Source organism: Sinocyclocheilus rhinocerous, unplaced genomic scaffold, assembly GCF_001515625.1.
Source record: "Sinocyclocheilus rhinocerous isolate Xijiao unplaced genomic scaffold, SAMN03320098_v1.1 scaffold2524, whole genome shotgun sequence".
In the NCBI taxonomy this organism is placed as follows: domain Eukaryota; kingdom Metazoa; phylum Chordata; class Actinopteri; order Cypriniformes; family Cyprinidae; genus Sinocyclocheilus; species Sinocyclocheilus rhinocerous.
In genome coordinates, this window is record NW_015652313.1 from 64136 (window position 1) to 83076 (window position 18941).

The window sequence follows — 18941 nt, forward strand, 5'->3', positions numbered from 1 at the left end:
ATTTTAGCAATTTAAAAATATTAAAAAATGATTTTTTACACGACACCCCTGCTCTCGACAGACGGCACCCCGGTTGGGAAACACTGCTCTAAAACATAGATAAACACTGTATTTTCATTGTAACCATATTGTGGTTTTTTTCAATCATGTTTTAATTTCATTGACTTATTTTCATTTCCGTGCTTTAGTTTGGGTTAACATTCTTTTATTTAGGTGATTCCAAGCCCACTGAGCAGTCAGTAATGTTCTGCTTTGGACACAATGCCTTCTCTGTTTTTATTAAGCAACAATGAGTCTGTGTGCTGCAGTGATGCAGAGAAAAAGTTTAACCATGTCGCCGTTTATTCTGGGCTGCATTTTATAAACAAGCGGAAAAATGCATGCAGCACTGAAAGTTTTCTCATCTACCCTAGGTAAAGACTGGAAACAAGCTGCCTAAGCTCTCTTATTTTAAGGGGTCAGCGACAAGTGGTTTCCTATTTTTAAGGTGCTTAGTTGTTGTCACCTGCTAATAGCTCTGTTAAGATGTGTATAATGTATCTGTATCTTTTTGCTTTATTCTTGTTTTATTGACAGGGTTGTAGCATGTATCTTAGGGTGATGACTAGACTGTAAGAAATGTCACCTTATGCAAGCTGCGTTAGAGGACATGAAGGCAGAGATCTAACCAAGCTATCCAACAACAAGCAGAGAGCTAAAGAGCATGTTCAGTGGACCTGTCATCATTATCAATCTGGCTTATTAGCCAGTTAGGAAATGCGATTAAAATAAGATTAAAAACAAGGTCTGATTTGACTTGATATTGTTGTTACCATATTTGACTTTTGTAGTTACTGAGTTGTTGTTACTTTGTCTTTTGTTGTTTTTTTGTTGTTACCAGGTCTTTGTTTGCATTATCGATCTCTTCAAAGTACTTATTCACATCCCTAGTAATAGTAAAAGTAATGCTTAACATTTAAACAACCCAGTAAATTTATTAAACATCTTACTTTGGGGATTGAAGACAAAAAGTTGGTTATCCTAATTTTAAGATGATACAGTATATTCACGATAAATATTAAGAATATTCTTTTGAGAAAGTTTAGAACAATCTTAAATAAATAGTATAAAATATTTGTTTTGCTTAGTAATTAACTTTAATAGGAAGTTGGAAAATAAGAAGATAATAACAGTTCATGAGTTTCATGAATCTTGTTCCAGATCCTACTACAAATGCAGTATGTATAATGTGCACAGTATATACACTGCTGTGAAAAGGTTTTTGCCCCCTTCCTGTTTTTTTTATTTTTTGCATATTTGTGTGCTGCTTGCACGGAATCCCTGATGAACTACTACAACTGTCAAAAAAAGAGAGCACTACTGTATCCTACAATGCAATATTTGGGCCTTGACTTAACTTTTCCAGTGTAACAAACAAACTGGAGTGATCCATAAACATGATTGTGTGGTAAGTTGATATAACAACAACAACAAAAAACTTCATCCTGCTGCATTTTTAAGTTTTTGTCATTGCATACTGCCATAGTGGTCACACTATGGTGAGGTACAGTGAAAGACTGTTAATAGAATCATTTTGTAATGGCTGTTCACTGTAAGATTAGACATAAAGCCTTACCAACTAAATCACCTGATAGACTTGAGTATTGTTTGCTTTTATTTCATTACAATGACTTCTACAGATAATTCAACATTCAGGTAGTGAGTGAATGTATACCATAGAACTGATGACGTTTAAAATTGTAAACTTCACACACTTTTATTTAAGTCACTAGACATCTAAGTGGCAGTAACTGTCAGGGTCTGGCGTCTGGTGTTCTCCCTCACCACCAGAGGTCGCCATTTCCCATCCTCCCGGACTCCTTTTCCAAACCTGGGCCCTCCATCCCTCCCCCTACTCCATCCCCGCTCTGCCGTTCCCCTGGGGGGGGGGCGCTCTGGAACGTCTGGAAGCCGTTACTTAGAGGAGGGGTCCTGTCAGGGTCTGGCGTCTGGTGTTCTCCCTCACCACAAGAGGTCGCCATTTCCCATCCTCCCGGACTCCTTTTCCGTTACCTTGACTCCACACACCTGTGCACACACTCACTCACACACAGCTGTGGCCCATCCTGAGGGCTATTTATGCGCCTTCCCCACACCTCTCTGGGCGGATTATTAATAATTGTTTGTAGTTGTACTACTAGGGTTAGTTACGAGTTTTATGAGGTGTTGTTACGGGACTGATGCAAGCTCTACGTGGCCGTATTGCATCAGATTCCCTTTTCTGTTCAAGCCTGTGTCAGAGTCTTAGCTCTGTTTGTTTTCTGTTTTGACTTTGTTTTCCCTGCAGTCGAAATAAAAGCCTGCATTTGGACCCAGACCCTTGCTTACAGTGTGTTTTTCCTGAACCGAGCCGTGACAGTAACAACCAAACTAACCCAACCAAGGTGCAGCACATTGGCTTTGGACAAAATTAAAGCCATAGACCAAAACTAGAAACACATTGGTAGGTCTAGATTTAAAGGTATATCCTTTTGTATGTCCATTTGTCAACATATGAAATTCATGTTTTGATCCTTCTGCTAATACAATGGTTGTTTTTTTTTTTGTTTTTTTTTATGTTGCAACATAATGTGTAGTACATAATGTGTGTTTGTGAAAAAAATGTGGTGGAATATGTTTTTTGTGGGTTTTCACAAGTTGTTTGAGAAAACACATGAAATGGTTTACTTTTTGTTAATTTGATTTAGTTGAGTTAGTTTGCTATCAAACACATTACAGTTGGTGATTTTACTATAATCCGTGTAATTTGGCAACAGTGCTTTGTTTTTCCACTTGGGCAGGCAATTTGGGTGCAGCTTTTCTAGTGCATATATCAGCCACATGCCAACCAACCAATCCTTAACAATGAAAACAATTCATAGCAATTGAGGCGCATAAGCTACCATGGATCCACTCACCTAAATCTTTCCGTAACTGGAACAAATGACAGAAAAACTACTGTATGATAATGGAGTAACAAGGAACAACAAAGAAAGTTATATTAATGTTAATATTATTGAGCAAATCCCCATTGTCATTTTTTCAGATTTCTCAAATTGGGTATGTGCATTCACAGTTTTTAACGACTTTGATACACATACTGGACACATTATTAAATATCATGTGAGGTGAATAGACATGAGGCCAAAGTTTTAATTGTATTTATTTCTTCTCAATGTATCCGGACCATATCAGTCTTTTTTGATATTTATGATTTTTTTGTATCATTTTAGCCATAAGTAGTGATCGATATAACCATATAAGTGACATCAATATCAGAATAGCTTGTGTGAAAAGCATAACTTTGTAGGTTATTTTCACTAACTGCACCAATTAACTGGGTAGAATTGCATGTGGTAATTTAATACATCATTAATATAACAACTGATTTGTTCTGGTGCACACAGAGGCTAATAATTTGGCGAGTACAGACACAGACCTAGGAGATAGAAACAGAACATGACAATACTTACTCTGTCAAACACAAAGGAGGGTTAGGAAGACAACAACTTTTTCTCTGTCACATTATTTGCATTGAATCCACAGTTTTAGAATTCTCTTTCCAATATCCATTACAATAACAGGGAATATCTTGTTGCATGTATTTATGTTTTTGTGCTCTCCACTTGGAGCGTTTGGAAAGTTTTTGTGAAGTTTGGCTTGATTGACGATTACCAGTAAGTTCCATGAGCTGTTTTTGTTACTGTTACATTGTTTTCGATGAAGCTCTGTCAGTTTTAACACTCATACCTCTTTACATGCAAAAATCACCGGCAGCCCCAGATTATTGGTGCTTATTGGTGCATTTACTGCACTCTATTATCATGAGATTCTTATTTGAACTTGACAAACTGTGTAGCATTATAAAGATTTAAGACTGCAACTTCAATGTTTGACTACTGTTTTTGATAAAACTGTTATAGTAATTTGCCATTAATTTCCTAATTTATGTCACAAGTGCAAAATCAACATGCAAAGTCAATGAGTAGTTATTGATATTTCAAATACAATTACAAGACACATACATATTTATTTGCATCTGCTCCAGTTTATTTGTGATCACAGGGCTTTGCTAAACATCTTCCATTAGGATTTTTAGTCCAAAAGTGTGCACATTTGAATAAATATAATGTCTGTTAATTAACCACTAAATTCTATGATCAGATGTGCATTAGAGGCTTCAAACGCTATTTTTCTGTTGTCTTCTTATCCGGGATTGCTGTTATGACTCATAGGCAGAAAAATTTGCTGTAGATACATCAGTCATATTACATGATCATATCCCACCTTTCCTTACGATGGTGAAGTTCCAGTATAGACGTCCTTATTCTTGTCTCTTACACAAAGCAGTGTTGTGTCATACTGCTGCAGTTACATTTAAAGGCCAATAATCTACACTTTTAGCATTTTCCTGTTTGTGGATATCTCATATATGTTTAAATATGTAGCACAGTGGTCCTGTGAGGCACATTTATTTCCTTTTTATGTTTCCACATAAAATATAGCAGAATGACAGTAAATCTCACTTGAACTTGAGTTCTTGGCCAGAATAAGTTGTGGACCAGACAACTTATTCTGCTTATTCTGTTCATAATCAAAAGTTCAAGTTGTATTTAGATATATTGACCCATTGTAATTTACAATAAGACCCAAACAAACAAAGCTTTTTTGTTGTCCTTCTAGATATTTATTAATGTATTAGTCAAAACCAAATATACTTCTGTAGTTTATTCTAGTGACTTTCTAGGTGCAGTTTTTATAAACCTGTATAATAGTCCATCTGCCATCAGTGGTTCAATCTGAATTTTATGAAGCGACGAGAATACTTTTTGTACGCGAAGAAAACAAAAATAACGACTTTATTCAATATTTCGTCTCCTCTGTGTCTCTCCGCATCACCGTAGCGCCATTTTGGAGAATATCCGCTGAACGCAAGCAGCGTACGCTCTAGCGTACGTGTCAGCCGCGCCACACGGATGTGCTGTTTTCGTTCAAATCAAAGCGTAAATACATGTAGAAAACGTATCTGTGTGGCGCGGCTGACACAGAAGAGCATACGCATGCTTGCGTTCAGTGGATATTCTCCAAAATGGTGCTACGGTGATGCGGAGAGACACAGAGGAGACGAATTGTTGAATAAAGTCATTATTTTTGTCTTCGCGTACAAAAAGTATTCTCGTCGCTTCATAAAATTCAGGTTGAACCACTGATGGCAGATGGACTATTCTGACGATGCTTTTCATACTTTTCTGGACCATGACAGTGTAATTTACTAAGCAGTCAATGGGACAGTCACAAGCCTCCCGGTTTTCATCCAAAATATCTTAAATTGTGTTCCGAAGATGAACTAAGCTTTTACGGGTTTGGAACGACATGGGGGTAAGTGATTAATGACAAAATTTTCATTTTGGGGTGGAGTATTCCTTTAAGAATGAATGTTCACATCATCAAGTTGTATTCTTTGAGTCCAGCTACCTATTCTTGTTTTTGCTAAATTAACTGTAAAGGAAGAGACCAGGATGGGTTATGCATTGTTCTCTTTGCATTCCTTTAGTCTTACTGAGCTACAACCTTTTATCAGTTTCCCAACCCTATTATGAGTACAGCCAAACACAGCTATTAGGCCCTCCCTCCTTAGGAAAAGAGATGTGCTCTATTTGTTCATATTAGATTAGATTAGATTCAACTTTATTGTCACTGTGCAGAGTACAAGTACAGAGCCAATGAAATGCAGTTAGCATCTAACCAGAAGTGCAAATAACAGAGTATATAAATAAATATAGATTATGTGTATATACATTAAGCTTTATGACATATAGTGCAAGTTATGAGGTAGGAGGGCAGAGACCAGCTCAATGCAAATGACTGTACATACAACATAGGGTGCAAGGAAAGTATAAACAGAAGGTGCATTATACAGTGAGGTACGTAAATAGCATATGTTTATATATGGCCAATGACCATAACAGTGCAAACGGCATCCGGAGGTAGAAATGTGCAAGGGAATGTGCAAAATATCAGAGAAATGTGCAAAATAATAGAGGGAATAATAAGAACATTGTGAGTGAGGGGTGCAGACAGGTTAATGTTCTGAACAATTTTTTTTTTTTTTAAGTTAAGCATTAGGTGGTCCATCTAGGATGTAGTGTTCAGCGCCTGAGATTGGAGTTCAGTAGGCTGACCGCTGAGGGAAAGAAACTGTTCCTGAGTCTGCTGGTGCAACAGCGAAGACTCCTATAACGTCTCCCCGATGGGAGAGGAGTGAACAGTCTGTGATTGTGGTGAGAGGAGTCTTTGATGATGTTTCTCACTCTCCTTAGGCAGCGTTTGTGGTAAACGTCTTTGATGGAGGGTAGCCCAACACCAGTGGTGTATTGGGCAGTTTTCACCACCCGCTGGAGGGCTTTCTGGTCAGAAACAGAGCAGGTGCCATACCACAGTGATTCAACGGGCGGAAGTCATTGAGGGCCACTGCACCAGCATGTTTTGGTACGGGTACAATGGTGGTTGTTTTAAAGCAGTTGGGAACAATGGCTTGGGCCAAAGAGAGGTTGAAAATGTTGGTGAAGACCTCAGTCAGCTGTTCTGCACAGGCCCTAAGCACTCGGCCAGGGATGCCGTCAGGGCCGGCAGCTTTATGTGCATTCACCTTACGCAAGGTGGAGCACACGTCACTGGTGGAAAGTGTGAGCGGCAGGTCGTCAGGTGTGAGCACAGCTTTGATGGGTGGTTCTGTGTTTCCACGATCAAAGCGAGCATAAGTTGTTCAGTTCATCAGGGAAGGTGGCATTGCTGGTTGGGGGTGTGCTGTTTGCAGTTTGTGAGGGTATGGATGCCTGTCCACATGCACCGAGGGTCGTTGTTTTTAAATCTGTCCTCAATGCGCAGTTTGTAGTTGTATTTAGCAGATTGAATTCCCCTCTTCAGATTGGACCTGGATAAGCTGTAGGCTTCACGGTCACCAGATTTGAAAGCAGAGTCATGTGCCTTCAGTAGGAGCCGGATTTCCTTGTTCATCCAGGTTTCTGATTGGGGTACATTTTAATTACTTTATGGGTGGTTACCTTGCCAACACATTCGTTGATATGATGCAGAACAGAGCTGGTGTAGGTATTAACATCTGTGTGGGAGTCCAGTGTGGCCCGAGAAGCAAACAAATTCCAGTCTGTGTTCTGGAACTCCTGCTGTAGTGAAGAGTCTGCTTCTTCCAGCCAAACTTTAACAGCCCTCACAGTGGGTTTCACACGTTTGATGATTGGGGTGTATTTGGGTAGCAGGAACAGGGAGAGGTGATCAGATTGTCCAACGTGGGGGAGGGGAGTTGCTTTGTAAGCATCAGGGATGTTTGTATAAACATGATCAAGAGTATTGTCTCCTCTTGTCGGGCAAGTAACATTTTGATAAAAATTTGGGGAGAGTTGTTCTCAGCTTGGCATGATTGAAATCACCAGCAATAATAAAGACTCCATCCGGATGTGTTGTTTGCAGCTTACCAACAACAGAAGATAGTTCTTTCATGGCTAGTTTAGCATTAGCATCCGGGGGTACATACACTGCAGCAATTATGGCAGTTGTAAATTCACGAGGCAGAAAAAAGGGTCTGCACTTGATAAAGATGTATTCAATATCAGCAGAACAGTGGGATTTAGTAATAACAACATCGGAGCACCAGGATCTGTTTACATAGAGGCAAACACCCCCACCTTTGCTTTTACCGGAGTCCACAGCCGTTCTGTCAGCCCTGTAGATATTGCGCCCCTCTAGCTCAATCACGCTATTTGGAATGGTGCTATTGAGCCAAGTTTCTGTGAAAACCATAACGTTGCAGTCTATAAACATTCACTGAGTGATCTGAAGTCGTAGCTCGTCGATCTTGTTTGCCAGAGATCGTACGTTAGCGAGGAAGATGCTTGGTATCGCTGGACGACGCGGGTTGAGCTTTAGCTTAGCCCGCAGGCCGCTCCGCTTACCCCGTCTTTGTTTACGTTCGCAGAGCCGACGACGGGCACTTCCTGTCGAACTGGCTGATTCACTCGAGCCCGGGGACCGGAGTAATTCGGGAGGCAGTAGATGAAGATCTAGTGTTGTATCCACATCGGTGTTTGTGTAGCGAAGTTTGATATCCAATAGTGTGTGACGGTTGTAAGAGGTTAATGTGTAGCTATGTCGAACAACTGCGCTGAAAATAACTAGTGAAATAAGAAGTAATTTGCAAAAACTGGAGAGACGCTGAGCCTCGCGCTGTTCACACGCTGCCATCTTGGAGAGTATAAAGAACTGGCTTGTAACAGTTGACTTTGAATCACAGGAGAAATTTGAATCACAGGGCAGTACCAGTGTTGGACAATACCTACAGTAGATCCCATTTTGGGGAAGATTTGAATGAACGTAGAAAATAGTATATAAGAACATCAGAAAGAAACCTAGAGAGCTGGGGGCAAGTCAGCAACAATCCAGAGTTTTTTGAGCCATTACAAGTACAACTCTTGAGGAATGGTTCTACCCTTATGAGTATTTGGGAGGAGAGATGCTGGTTTACTTGCTTTAATCTCAAGTTATCACAGTGGTTTGGTGAGTCTAAAGGCTTTTCTCCCCCGCGCTTTTCAAATCTTCAAGATCTCTTAAAAATAATTTATTTTAAAAAACTTGAAAGTATAGGATTTATCTAAGACTTTGGAACCATGATGGTTTTAAATATTTGTTCTAGTATGTTCTTAACTAGAAGAGTAAAACTGTAGGATTATTTAGTTTCTATTTACATCACATTTATGCATTTAGCAGGGAACGTTAGTAAGGTTCCATCGACAAAGCCTTAAGTTTAGAAAGGCAGGCCAGTAGAGCATTGCAGTCCATTGCTGATTTTGTACAGCACAAATCTACACGACCTGGCTGTTGTTGGAATGTGGATGGTAAAGGTCAACTTTTCATTAAACAATTTTCGTGTTGGTGTTGTAGACCCCAGTTGAACAGTGATGTTTTGCTCAACTGACAGGTTTGCAGGGATTACAGCGAGCTCCGTCTTAGCAAGGTTGAGCTGGAGAAGATGCTCCTTCATCCAAGCTGAGATCAGTTCCGATGATGTTAATCATATTGTCATTCTTGATTGCTTAACTTAAATCCTTTGGCCTCAAAATTAGAGTCCTTGTATCTGCATCACCAGCCAATGATGCCAACCATCTATAACTCATAATAGTGCTGTAACCTGAATGCAGCCATTCTGAAAACCAAATCAATATGGTGACAAGCATGAGAACCTGTGTGTGAATTTATGTTCTTACTCTAAATGTTTGAATTATTGCAGTGAGCTGACCCAGACTCTGTTAACCACTCATGGCAGAGAAAACGTCTGCTTTGCGGTCTGCCGCTTATATAGACAGCAACTCAACATGCCACACAATTTGTGCCCCTTATGTGAAGCTAACAGAAGATTTGATTGATTGATCCAATTGATTCCGCTGGAGTTCCAGTGACATGAAACTTTAAGCATAAAAGTTGTATCACACAAATATAGTGTAAAATAATCCATTTTAAATTAAATAGATTGAATTATTTCTTATCCATACTTTTTTGTAATATTTGTAATATATTTAGGACAATAAGTACATTTAGAACGTTTATCTCAACTTGAATTTTCCTTTTTTTTTGTGAGCATGTCATAATACATTGCCTTGAAATACTAGGTTAGCTCTTTAAAGCCCAGTGTGTGTGTGTGTGTGTGTGTATATATATATATATATTCTTAAAATTCATTCAAAATTCTAAATAACTTGTAATATATAATTATTCACGGTATTTAGAAGAGCCCAAGATAACAATATCGTGCATATTCATTACCGTGATATATCTCATTACCGAATACGGCACAAGTCTAATAATGTGTATATTAGCATACTTTTGAGTTTGGTCTATATTTGGCCTAAAGACAAATGATCATACTTAATAGAAGAATAACTGAACAGCCAAGGCACTGTACAAAATATTAGTCTTAAACTGTAGGACGTTTATTTTATGTAAAGAGTTTGGCTTAGGAAATGTGAATTAAAAAAGAAAGCCATATTATTTTTTATGACTTGATGTAGCATTGTTTATTTGTAAATGCTAGTCCATTGTGTTTTAAACACATGATGTCATTGACCACCCAGCAACAGTTTGAAGATATAGAGGTGAAAGTCCAGAACAAGGCATAAAAGGGATGGGCTGACAGGAGACGTCAGTGCTGTTTGAAAGTGTTTACTTTCAAAATGCTTGTATGGAAATGAAGAGAGAAAAATTTGTTTCCTCCCTCTGTCCTGCTGCTGACCTTGAGTTCACTTTTATAAGCTGAAAGGTAGATGGGAGACACTGATCCTGAGCAAGTATTGTCTGTTTTTTGACAGTTTTTAATGAATCTTAATTTGGACCTTAAGAAAGTGCTTTTAAAAACATATCTGTAAATGCTATAATTTAATGAGAAACTCTTTATATCACTGTTCCTTAGGACAAATGAGGTACATATTAAAAATGTTCTTTATAATAAATCAAGGTTATATTAAGGCAAATACACCATTAGCTAATATTATTTTCATAATATATTTTTTTTATTCAGAAGGTGGTCTTCCTGTAGTAGACATATACTGTAATGACCAGTTTTCTTTTGCAATATTGTCCTTTTGTTAGGTTCAGTTCTGTGATTGTGAGGCCATTCCCTAGCCGATCAAAGTCTACATTAATATGCTTTGGATTTTTTTATTACTCGATCAGATGGAATGCATTAAACTGCTGTTTCTGTTCTAATTCCTGAGTGCAAATGCTCTTCATTCTTGCTAATAATTTCTAGGGATTACGCCCATTTCACACATACTCTGTTTGCAGTACTCTGTATGCAGTCCATGCGTGGTGTGTATGTGGTGCAGAAGCAGCACAGGTTCATTGTGCTTTCACATAGGACGCGTTTGCAGTCTGCTACTGATCTGCAGCTGTATAACACAAACATAACATTTATCTATTATTTTAATTTCAAATCCAAAAGTTGTTACTGAAAATGCTTTTCAGCATTGTGATTCTCTTTTTACACCGTACACTGATACAATCTTTCTTAGACTTACTCACTTTTAAAAGCAATAAATATAAACATTCAATGCATTTTACTTCTAGATTTATATATTAAGTTGCTTGAGCATGTGGAAAAACATTTAAACATAGCCTATAGCCTACTTTTCTTACATTACAATGCTATCACAAACATTTTAAATTAAAAAACATCCCACATATACTCCGTTTGCAGTGTGCATGCACTAACCTGTTAACATGGGCACAGAAAAAAATATGCACCGCGTGCACACTGCAAACGGAGTATATGTGAAACAGGCATAAGGTGTGTTGGTATTACCAAAATTGTGCATATATATCATTTTATGATAATTTTTACTTGAAGTTGGGGTGGGGGTAATTGAGAATAAATGGGAAAAAATATATGTGAGAGCAGGCAATGCCTCCATCACAGTATGATTGGCCTATTATGCTCCTCACTCAGCAAGTCCTGCCTCCCATGTTTGTGAGCATACTACATCCACAAAACAATCTAACTCAAGAATGAATCTAACTGGTGTACATGGACATACTAATTAAAAAGTAGAAACTTACCTACTTAGATATCACCGCTTGATACCTACTTAGATATCATGTCCAGTCAAATTTTAAATGACTTTAAAAAGTGTCTCACTCATTGATATTGTTAGTTTGCGTTCACTCAGCTTGGTGGAAGGTACATTTCCGTGTCTGTGACCATCATGACACCTGCGGTATTTACCAAACTTTGATGATTGGATGAGCCTAAAAGAAACTGACTGTTAAAAACAATAGCTGAACATCAGTTCACAAATAAACTCAAAATCTGAAAATTGTTGCTGCATTCTTGTACAATCCTTCTTTTGGCTTATTGTGTGATAAAGAAAATTAGTCATTTGAGTGTGAAAAATGTGTTGTGATTGGCTATGATGTGAAGATAAATCACTCTCTCTGTACCTTTTCCTTTTTTTTTTTTTTGCCATTTCTACTTTAGAATCACCTCGGTTGTCCACTGCCTCTGTTGGCAGTTATGACCGGGCCTCCACTGCTACGCTGTCCGATTGTTCTGACTTCACAGAAGTCCAGACGCCCATAAGCGTGGTCTCCACCATCTCATCCGGGTCTGGTTCCTCTCGGGAAGACGTTCTCCTGTCAGAAATCCCATCTACTGGTGTGCCTATTGAGGACAACGCGGATCTGGAATTAACGCCTGCTGCTGATCCGGATGAGACTCAGGGCACTAGTCTTGCCCAAGCAACCACCCTCTTCCTCCAGCAAAATAGCAGCAACACTATTAACAACAACAACAGCTCCTCCGTTTCCAATAGTTTCTCTCCATTTGCTGCCAACACCATGGCACCCAACCCTGAGCTCACCTACCTGGACCGTGTGGTCATGGAGATCATTGAGACGGAGCGGATGTATGTGAGAGATCTGCGGAGTATCGTAGAGGTCAGCATTAGTCTTAACCTTTCTAAACAAATGCTTATATTCAAGTGTCAAACAAATAAAATTTGCAAAAAATGTAATTAATTACAATATATGCTAGGGGTGTAACAGTACACAAAAATTACAGTTCGATGCGTACCTTGGTTTTAAAGTTACAGTTCTGTCAAATGTAAGTTATCTGACATGCTGTCATTTTTGTTAACATGCATTAGATCAGTCCCATTTTTTTTCCTAGTTAATCTCTAGTTGAGTATTTCTAAACTGTTTTAGCATTGTCACCGCTTGCTCTACTCAAGCATGTGCTCAGCTCCCATGAAGACTTTATTGGTGATGCCTGCTCACCTCTGCTCACCTCTTTGTCAATAGACACGTACATTACTGCTGCCTTGATCTGCATTGCAGCTTGTAATCACACACATAGTTTGATTATAAGGAAGGAGTTTCTCACAATGTAGAAAAGTATGTAGGTGTGAGGGACTCCATGTAAATGAAAAACAGTTCATACACTGTGCTCACAAGCTAGTGTTTACCTCTCACTCGTGCCGTAGGTTGCAGACCCCTGTGCTGTGTAGATGGACGTTTTGGGCTGTTTTTTTGTGTATTGGTGTTTTTTATTTTCTGACACCATTTTTAAGATGCAGTGTTAAGTTTTAAAATGTCAATTAAAAAATATATGCTTTGAGACCCTGCTTTTAGTTCGATTCAGTTCCTACTATTCTTCAATGCAAGAAATCATCCAGTGTGAATGACTGATTAATAGCAGGATATGGGTCAGGAGGCTTGATGAAATACTTTTTTTTTTTTTTGGAATTGACAGCCCAAATTTTTACACACTCTTTTCTTATAAGGGTGTGTTAGGTGATAGTTCACCCAAAAATGTAGTTAGAGTGACAAATGGAGCTCATGCGTTTTTTAGGCAGACCACGGTGTGACAGCCAGCATCAGCTGATGCTCAGCTGATTGTAACTTCTCCCACTACACATAAATAAGATATATAAGTTCATCCGTACTCACACTTGCCTTAGTCTGTCGCACAGACATGCGCTTAGTCAAGCTTACCTTAGTCTGTCCACAGAAACATGCTAAAACAGCTTGAGATCTGTCACTTGTCAAATCAGCTTTCGGTTTCGGTGAACAGAAAATGCGATAAATCTGCCTTCGGTTCTGTCGCACAGAACACATTAAGTCAGCTTTCAGTCACTAATCTGTCACACAGACACATGTTAAGACACAATTCCAGAAGATTTGGGACATTTTGTGAAATGCCATACAATCAAGAATGTTATTTGTTCATTCTCTTTAACCTTTATTTAATTGACTAATGTACAAAGAAAAATTTTTTTTCAATGTTTTCACTGGCCAACTTAGTTTTTTTTGTTGTTGTAAATATAAACAAATTTTGATTTTGATGACTGCAACACACTCCAAAAAAAGTTGGGACAGAGGCATGTTTAACACTGTGTAACATCAACTTTCCTTTTAATTACAATGTTTAATTGTTTGGGAATGGAAGAAACTAATTGTTAAAGTTTTGCAAGCAAACTTTTTGTCAAATCTCACTTGATACAAGACTTCAGATGCTCAGCAATCTCTGATCGTCGTTGTCTGGTTCTACTTTTCAAGACTGGTCATACATTTTCAAGACAAATCTGGACTGATCTAGCACATTCACTCTGTGTCTACGAAACCATGCTGTTGTAGCACATGCAGAATGAGACCTGGCATTGTCTTGATCTAATAACCATGGACTTCCCATGAAAGATGTCATCTTGATGGCAGTATATGTCTCTGTACAATTTCAATATATGCCTCTATGTCAGTGGTACCTTCGCACATATGCCAGTCACCCATGCCGTTTGCTCTGCTGCACCCCCATACCATGACAGACATTTGCTTTTGCACCTGTCACTGATGAAAGTCTGGACGGTCCGTTTGGTCTTTGGGACTGAGAACTCGACGTCCATTTTTCCCATAAACAAGTTGAAATGTGGACTCATCTGACCACAGCACACATTTCCAAAGGTTTCCTGCATTGCCCTATACAGACTGAGATTTCTCTGCATTCTCTGAATCTTTTCACAATATTATGTATGTAGTTGGTGAAAGACCTCAATTCTATGCAATTGTGCATTGAGAAATTTGATTTTTGATTTGTTTGACACTTTCATGAAATTTGGCACAAAGTGATGAGCCATGATCCAACTTTGCTTGCAAAGACTGAAATGCTCCTTTTATACCAAAACATGATACCCTCACCTATTACAAATTCACCTGCTTACTGTTACTGTTTCAAAACTGTTTAACTTGGATATTCTATAACCTTTTCACTTTTATTTTGCCTCTGTCGATACCCTCATTACAAATTCACCTGCTTACTGTTACTGTTTCAAAACTGTTTAACTTGGATATTCTATAACCTTTTCACTTTTATTTTGCCTCTGTCCCAACTTTTTTGGAGTGTGTTGCAGCCATCAAAATCAAAATTTGTTTATATTTGCAAAATACATTTACGTTGGTCAGTGAAAACTTTTTAAAAACTTTTCTTTGTACTTTTGTCAGTTAAAATTCAGTTTTTCAATAAAATTCAAAGAGCATTATTACAGATTCTTGATTTTATTGCATTTTACAAAACGTCTCAACTTTTCTGGAATTGGGGTTGTACGAGCATGCGGTGTCATCGTTATGTCGTCAGTTAAGTCATGAAGTTACGAAAAAAAATTAAAACTGTGCATGTATGTAAGTATTTGTTATATACAGGTGCATCTCAATAAATTAGAATGTCATGGAAAAGTTCATTTATTTCAGTAATTCAACTCAAATTGTGAAACTCGTGTATTAAATAAATTCAGTTCATACAGACTGAAGTAGTTTAAGTCTTTGGTTCTTTTAATTGTGATGATTTTGGCTCACATTTAACAAAAACCCACCAATTCACAATCTCAACAAATTAGAATACTTCATAAGAACATAAAATAGAATACTTCATAAAAACATTTTTAGTGAATTGTTGGCCTTCTGGAAAGTATGTTCATTTACTGTACATGTACTCAATACATGGTAGGGGCTCCTTTTGCTTTAATTACGGCCTCAATTCGGCGTGGCATGGAGGGGATCAGTTTGTGGCACTGCTGAGGTGGTATGGAAGCCCAGGTTTCTTTGACAGTGGCCTTCAGCTCATCTACATTTTTTGGTCTCTTGTTTCTCATTTTCCTCTTGACAATACCCCATAGATTCTCTATGGGGTTCAGGTCTGGTGAGTTTGCTGGCCAGTCAAGCACACCAACACCATGGTCATTTAACCAACTTTTGATGCTTTTGGCAGTGTGGGCAGGTGCCAAATCCTGCTGGAAAATGAAATCAGCATCTTCAAAAAGCTGATCAGCAGAAGGAAGCATGAAGTGCTCCAAAATGTCTTGGTAAACGGGTGCAGTGACGTTGGTTTTCAAAAAACACAATGGACCAACACCAGCAGATGACATTGCACCCCAAATCATCACAGACTGTGGAAACTTAACACTGGACTTCAAGCAACTTGGGCTATGAGCTTCTCCACCCTTCCTCCAGACTCTAGGACCTTGGTTTCCAAATGAAATACAAAACTTGCTCTCATCTGAAAAAAGGACTTTGGACCACTGGGCAACAGTACAGTTCTTCTCCTTAGCCCAGGTAAGACGCCTCTGACGTTGTCTGTGGTTCAGGAGTAGCTTAACAAGGGAGCACCCCAGCACTGTCTCCCTCATCTAACACACCTGATTCAACTCATCAGCTCATTGGTCAGAAAAGGTAAAGAGTTGTGAGAAAATACGATGCGTGTCAGATCCACGTCATGTTCAGCAGCGGCAGCTCTTAAAGCAGCCAAAATAACCTAATAACACAACTGCTGTGATGCCTGTTAATCAAAGAACAAAAGAAAAAAGAGCTTTAAGTATTTATCTACATATAATTTAGAATTTAGTGTTTGATAACTTCATTCAATTTCTATATATTTCTATCCTACTTGCTGAAGGGCACAGGTAGCTAAATATGACACATATAAATAGGGGTGGAACGGTACACAGATGTCACGGTTCGGTACGTACCTCGGTTCGGGGGCCACGGTTCAATACGATTTCGGTACAACAGGGGGGAAAAACAAATCTACTATGTTCGGTTTCTTTTCATTTATTTTGAACAGACAGTAGTAGTACAAATTAAAAAATGTTCCACCTAGATGTGAAAATACTAAATATTATTACGTTATATATATAAAATCTGCAGTACATATATACATACAAGGAATAAATTATTGAAATATATTTGATTTAGTTTACAGATAAACAAGGGAAAAAACAGTGCGACACGTAACGTAGCCTATATACGCTGAGTTTCAGTTCATTTTTGTGACCGGCTTAATTTGTTCACAGAAAGGAAACTCAAATGGCAGAAAGCGACATCCTATTTGTTTTCTTTATTTTACGAAAGCACAATGTTTTGTTTTCATTGTGAGTGTACACAAATAAAAGCAGAACTTTACACAGTGATCCATTATTAATAAGACAGTAAGTGTTTAAAGTTGATTCTGCTGGTATAAGGAAACAGTTGAAGTGATCGCGCCGGCGCGCACACACACACACACACAAAACACATCAGTTCCAGCATTGCTAACTTGACAGCGCAGTTGGTACTTTATCAAAATAAAATACAGTGAACCAAACATCAGCTCTGTGTCACCATTGGAAAGCGACTGAAGTACAAAGCCTATAATTTACATAATAAATTATAGTTTAGCATTCAGATACGTTACTACGGTGCATGGTCGGTTCACTTAGTTTTGTCGTGGCCACGAGATCATTTTGTCGAGGTAACGACATCCTTATGTCGTGGCCTCGAGATGCTATGTTGAGGGAACGACATCCATTTCTCATGGCCACGAATTTAATGCGTAAAAAAACCTGCGTGACCATAGCAACCCGGGATTATCAAAAATGGATAAAACCTTTTTATTACCATTAAACATTTAATTTAATATTTGTATATTATTATTATTATTATTATTGCATTAACTTATTAGGGCTATATTTTTATATTTATTGTTATACATGCTTATTTCCCCTTTCAATTTGTGTATCGCTTTACCTAGTTAACGTTTTGTATAATTATGCTAGCATTTGCTAGCCTACCATATATTTAGCAAATAAACGCCTGACAATTATGCCAATAAAGTTTTGACTTTATGATTGTATTTATGCCCATGTGTGATGATAAATGAGCGTCTTGTGTTTTCTCATTTACAAGTGAAACTACGTGAATAATTAATTATTCAACGAAACACTATAGTATTTATAATTATGGTCTATTAATTAGCCGAAATAAAATGAAATATATGTTAAATTTAAACTATGTTAAAATTCCAGTCAGCATAATCAAAGCTTTATTGGCATGTTGAGCATTTACAGTAGGCTATTATTTACAAAAGTATTCAGAATGTTAAGTAAAAAGATCGAAATGAAGGGAAAAATTTATATAAAAACGAAGATAAATATAACCAATAATAATAGGCTAATAATAATAATAATAATAACAACAATATACAAATATTACGGGGAAAAGACGATCAGTTAATGGACTTACAAGACTGTAGGATGGATACAAATGTTTTCTTATAGGCCTATTTTATATTATGCACTTTATGTAAAATTTATTCATGATAAACTTCATTTGAATGCTGACTTTCGCACGTAGTACAGCCCGTAGCGAAGGCCTATGGTTAATATAATAATTTAATAATGTAATAATTTCTATAATAAATAATATAATAATTTCTTAATTCAAAATAAAATATTAATGAATCCATCGCTGATAATCCCGGGTTGCTATGGTCACGCAGGTTTGTTTACACATTAAACTCGTGGCCATGAGAAATGGATGTAGTTCCCTCAACATAGCATCTCGAGGCCATGACATAAGGATGTCGTTACCTCGACAAAATGATCTCGTGGCCGCGACATATCACGTTCCCACGAGTTAATATGACGTTCCCTGAAATTAATATCTCGTGGCCACAACATATTATCACGTTCCCACGAGTTATTATGTCATGGCCACGACAAAACTAAGTGAACCGACCATGTCACCTCCCGGGCACCATAGTTACATCGCAAATATGGAAATATTATGGAATATTTGGATTTGTGCCGAATGAGAGAGGTAGGATACACGAGCACAAAGCTCCATTTCGCAAACAGTTGCGTGCACAAGCCTTTAGAAGTATACTCCTTTGTCAGTCTGTGAGAGACGCATTCAGAATAAGCACATGGCCACTGTCTAGTGGGCTTTGTTTTCAAGTGCGCAACTCATGGCATTCGCTGTTCTTCTGCTGGCGGCCGCTTATGAAACAGTGTTGCATTGCTGCGGGCGCCCCCTTCTGGCTTGGGGTGAATTGCCTGCAT

General features: G+C 38.1%; 1 protein-coding gene across 4 annotated transcripts in view; it reads left to right on the forward strand.

Moving 5' to 3' along the window:
• The window catches only part of LOC107714794 (pleckstrin homology domain-containing family G member 3-like), a 100299-nt gene that overhangs the window by 32421 nt on the left and 48937 nt on the right, over positions 1-18941 (forward strand). For all 4 annotated transcript variants that reach the window (XM_016520764.1, XM_016520766.1, XM_016520765.1 and 1 more), the window contains exon 3: positions 12059-12516. In XM_016520764.1, the coding sequence (XP_016376250.1) occupies positions 12059-12516 (458 nt within the window). The remainder of the gene's footprint in view (positions 1-12058; positions 12517-18941) is intronic.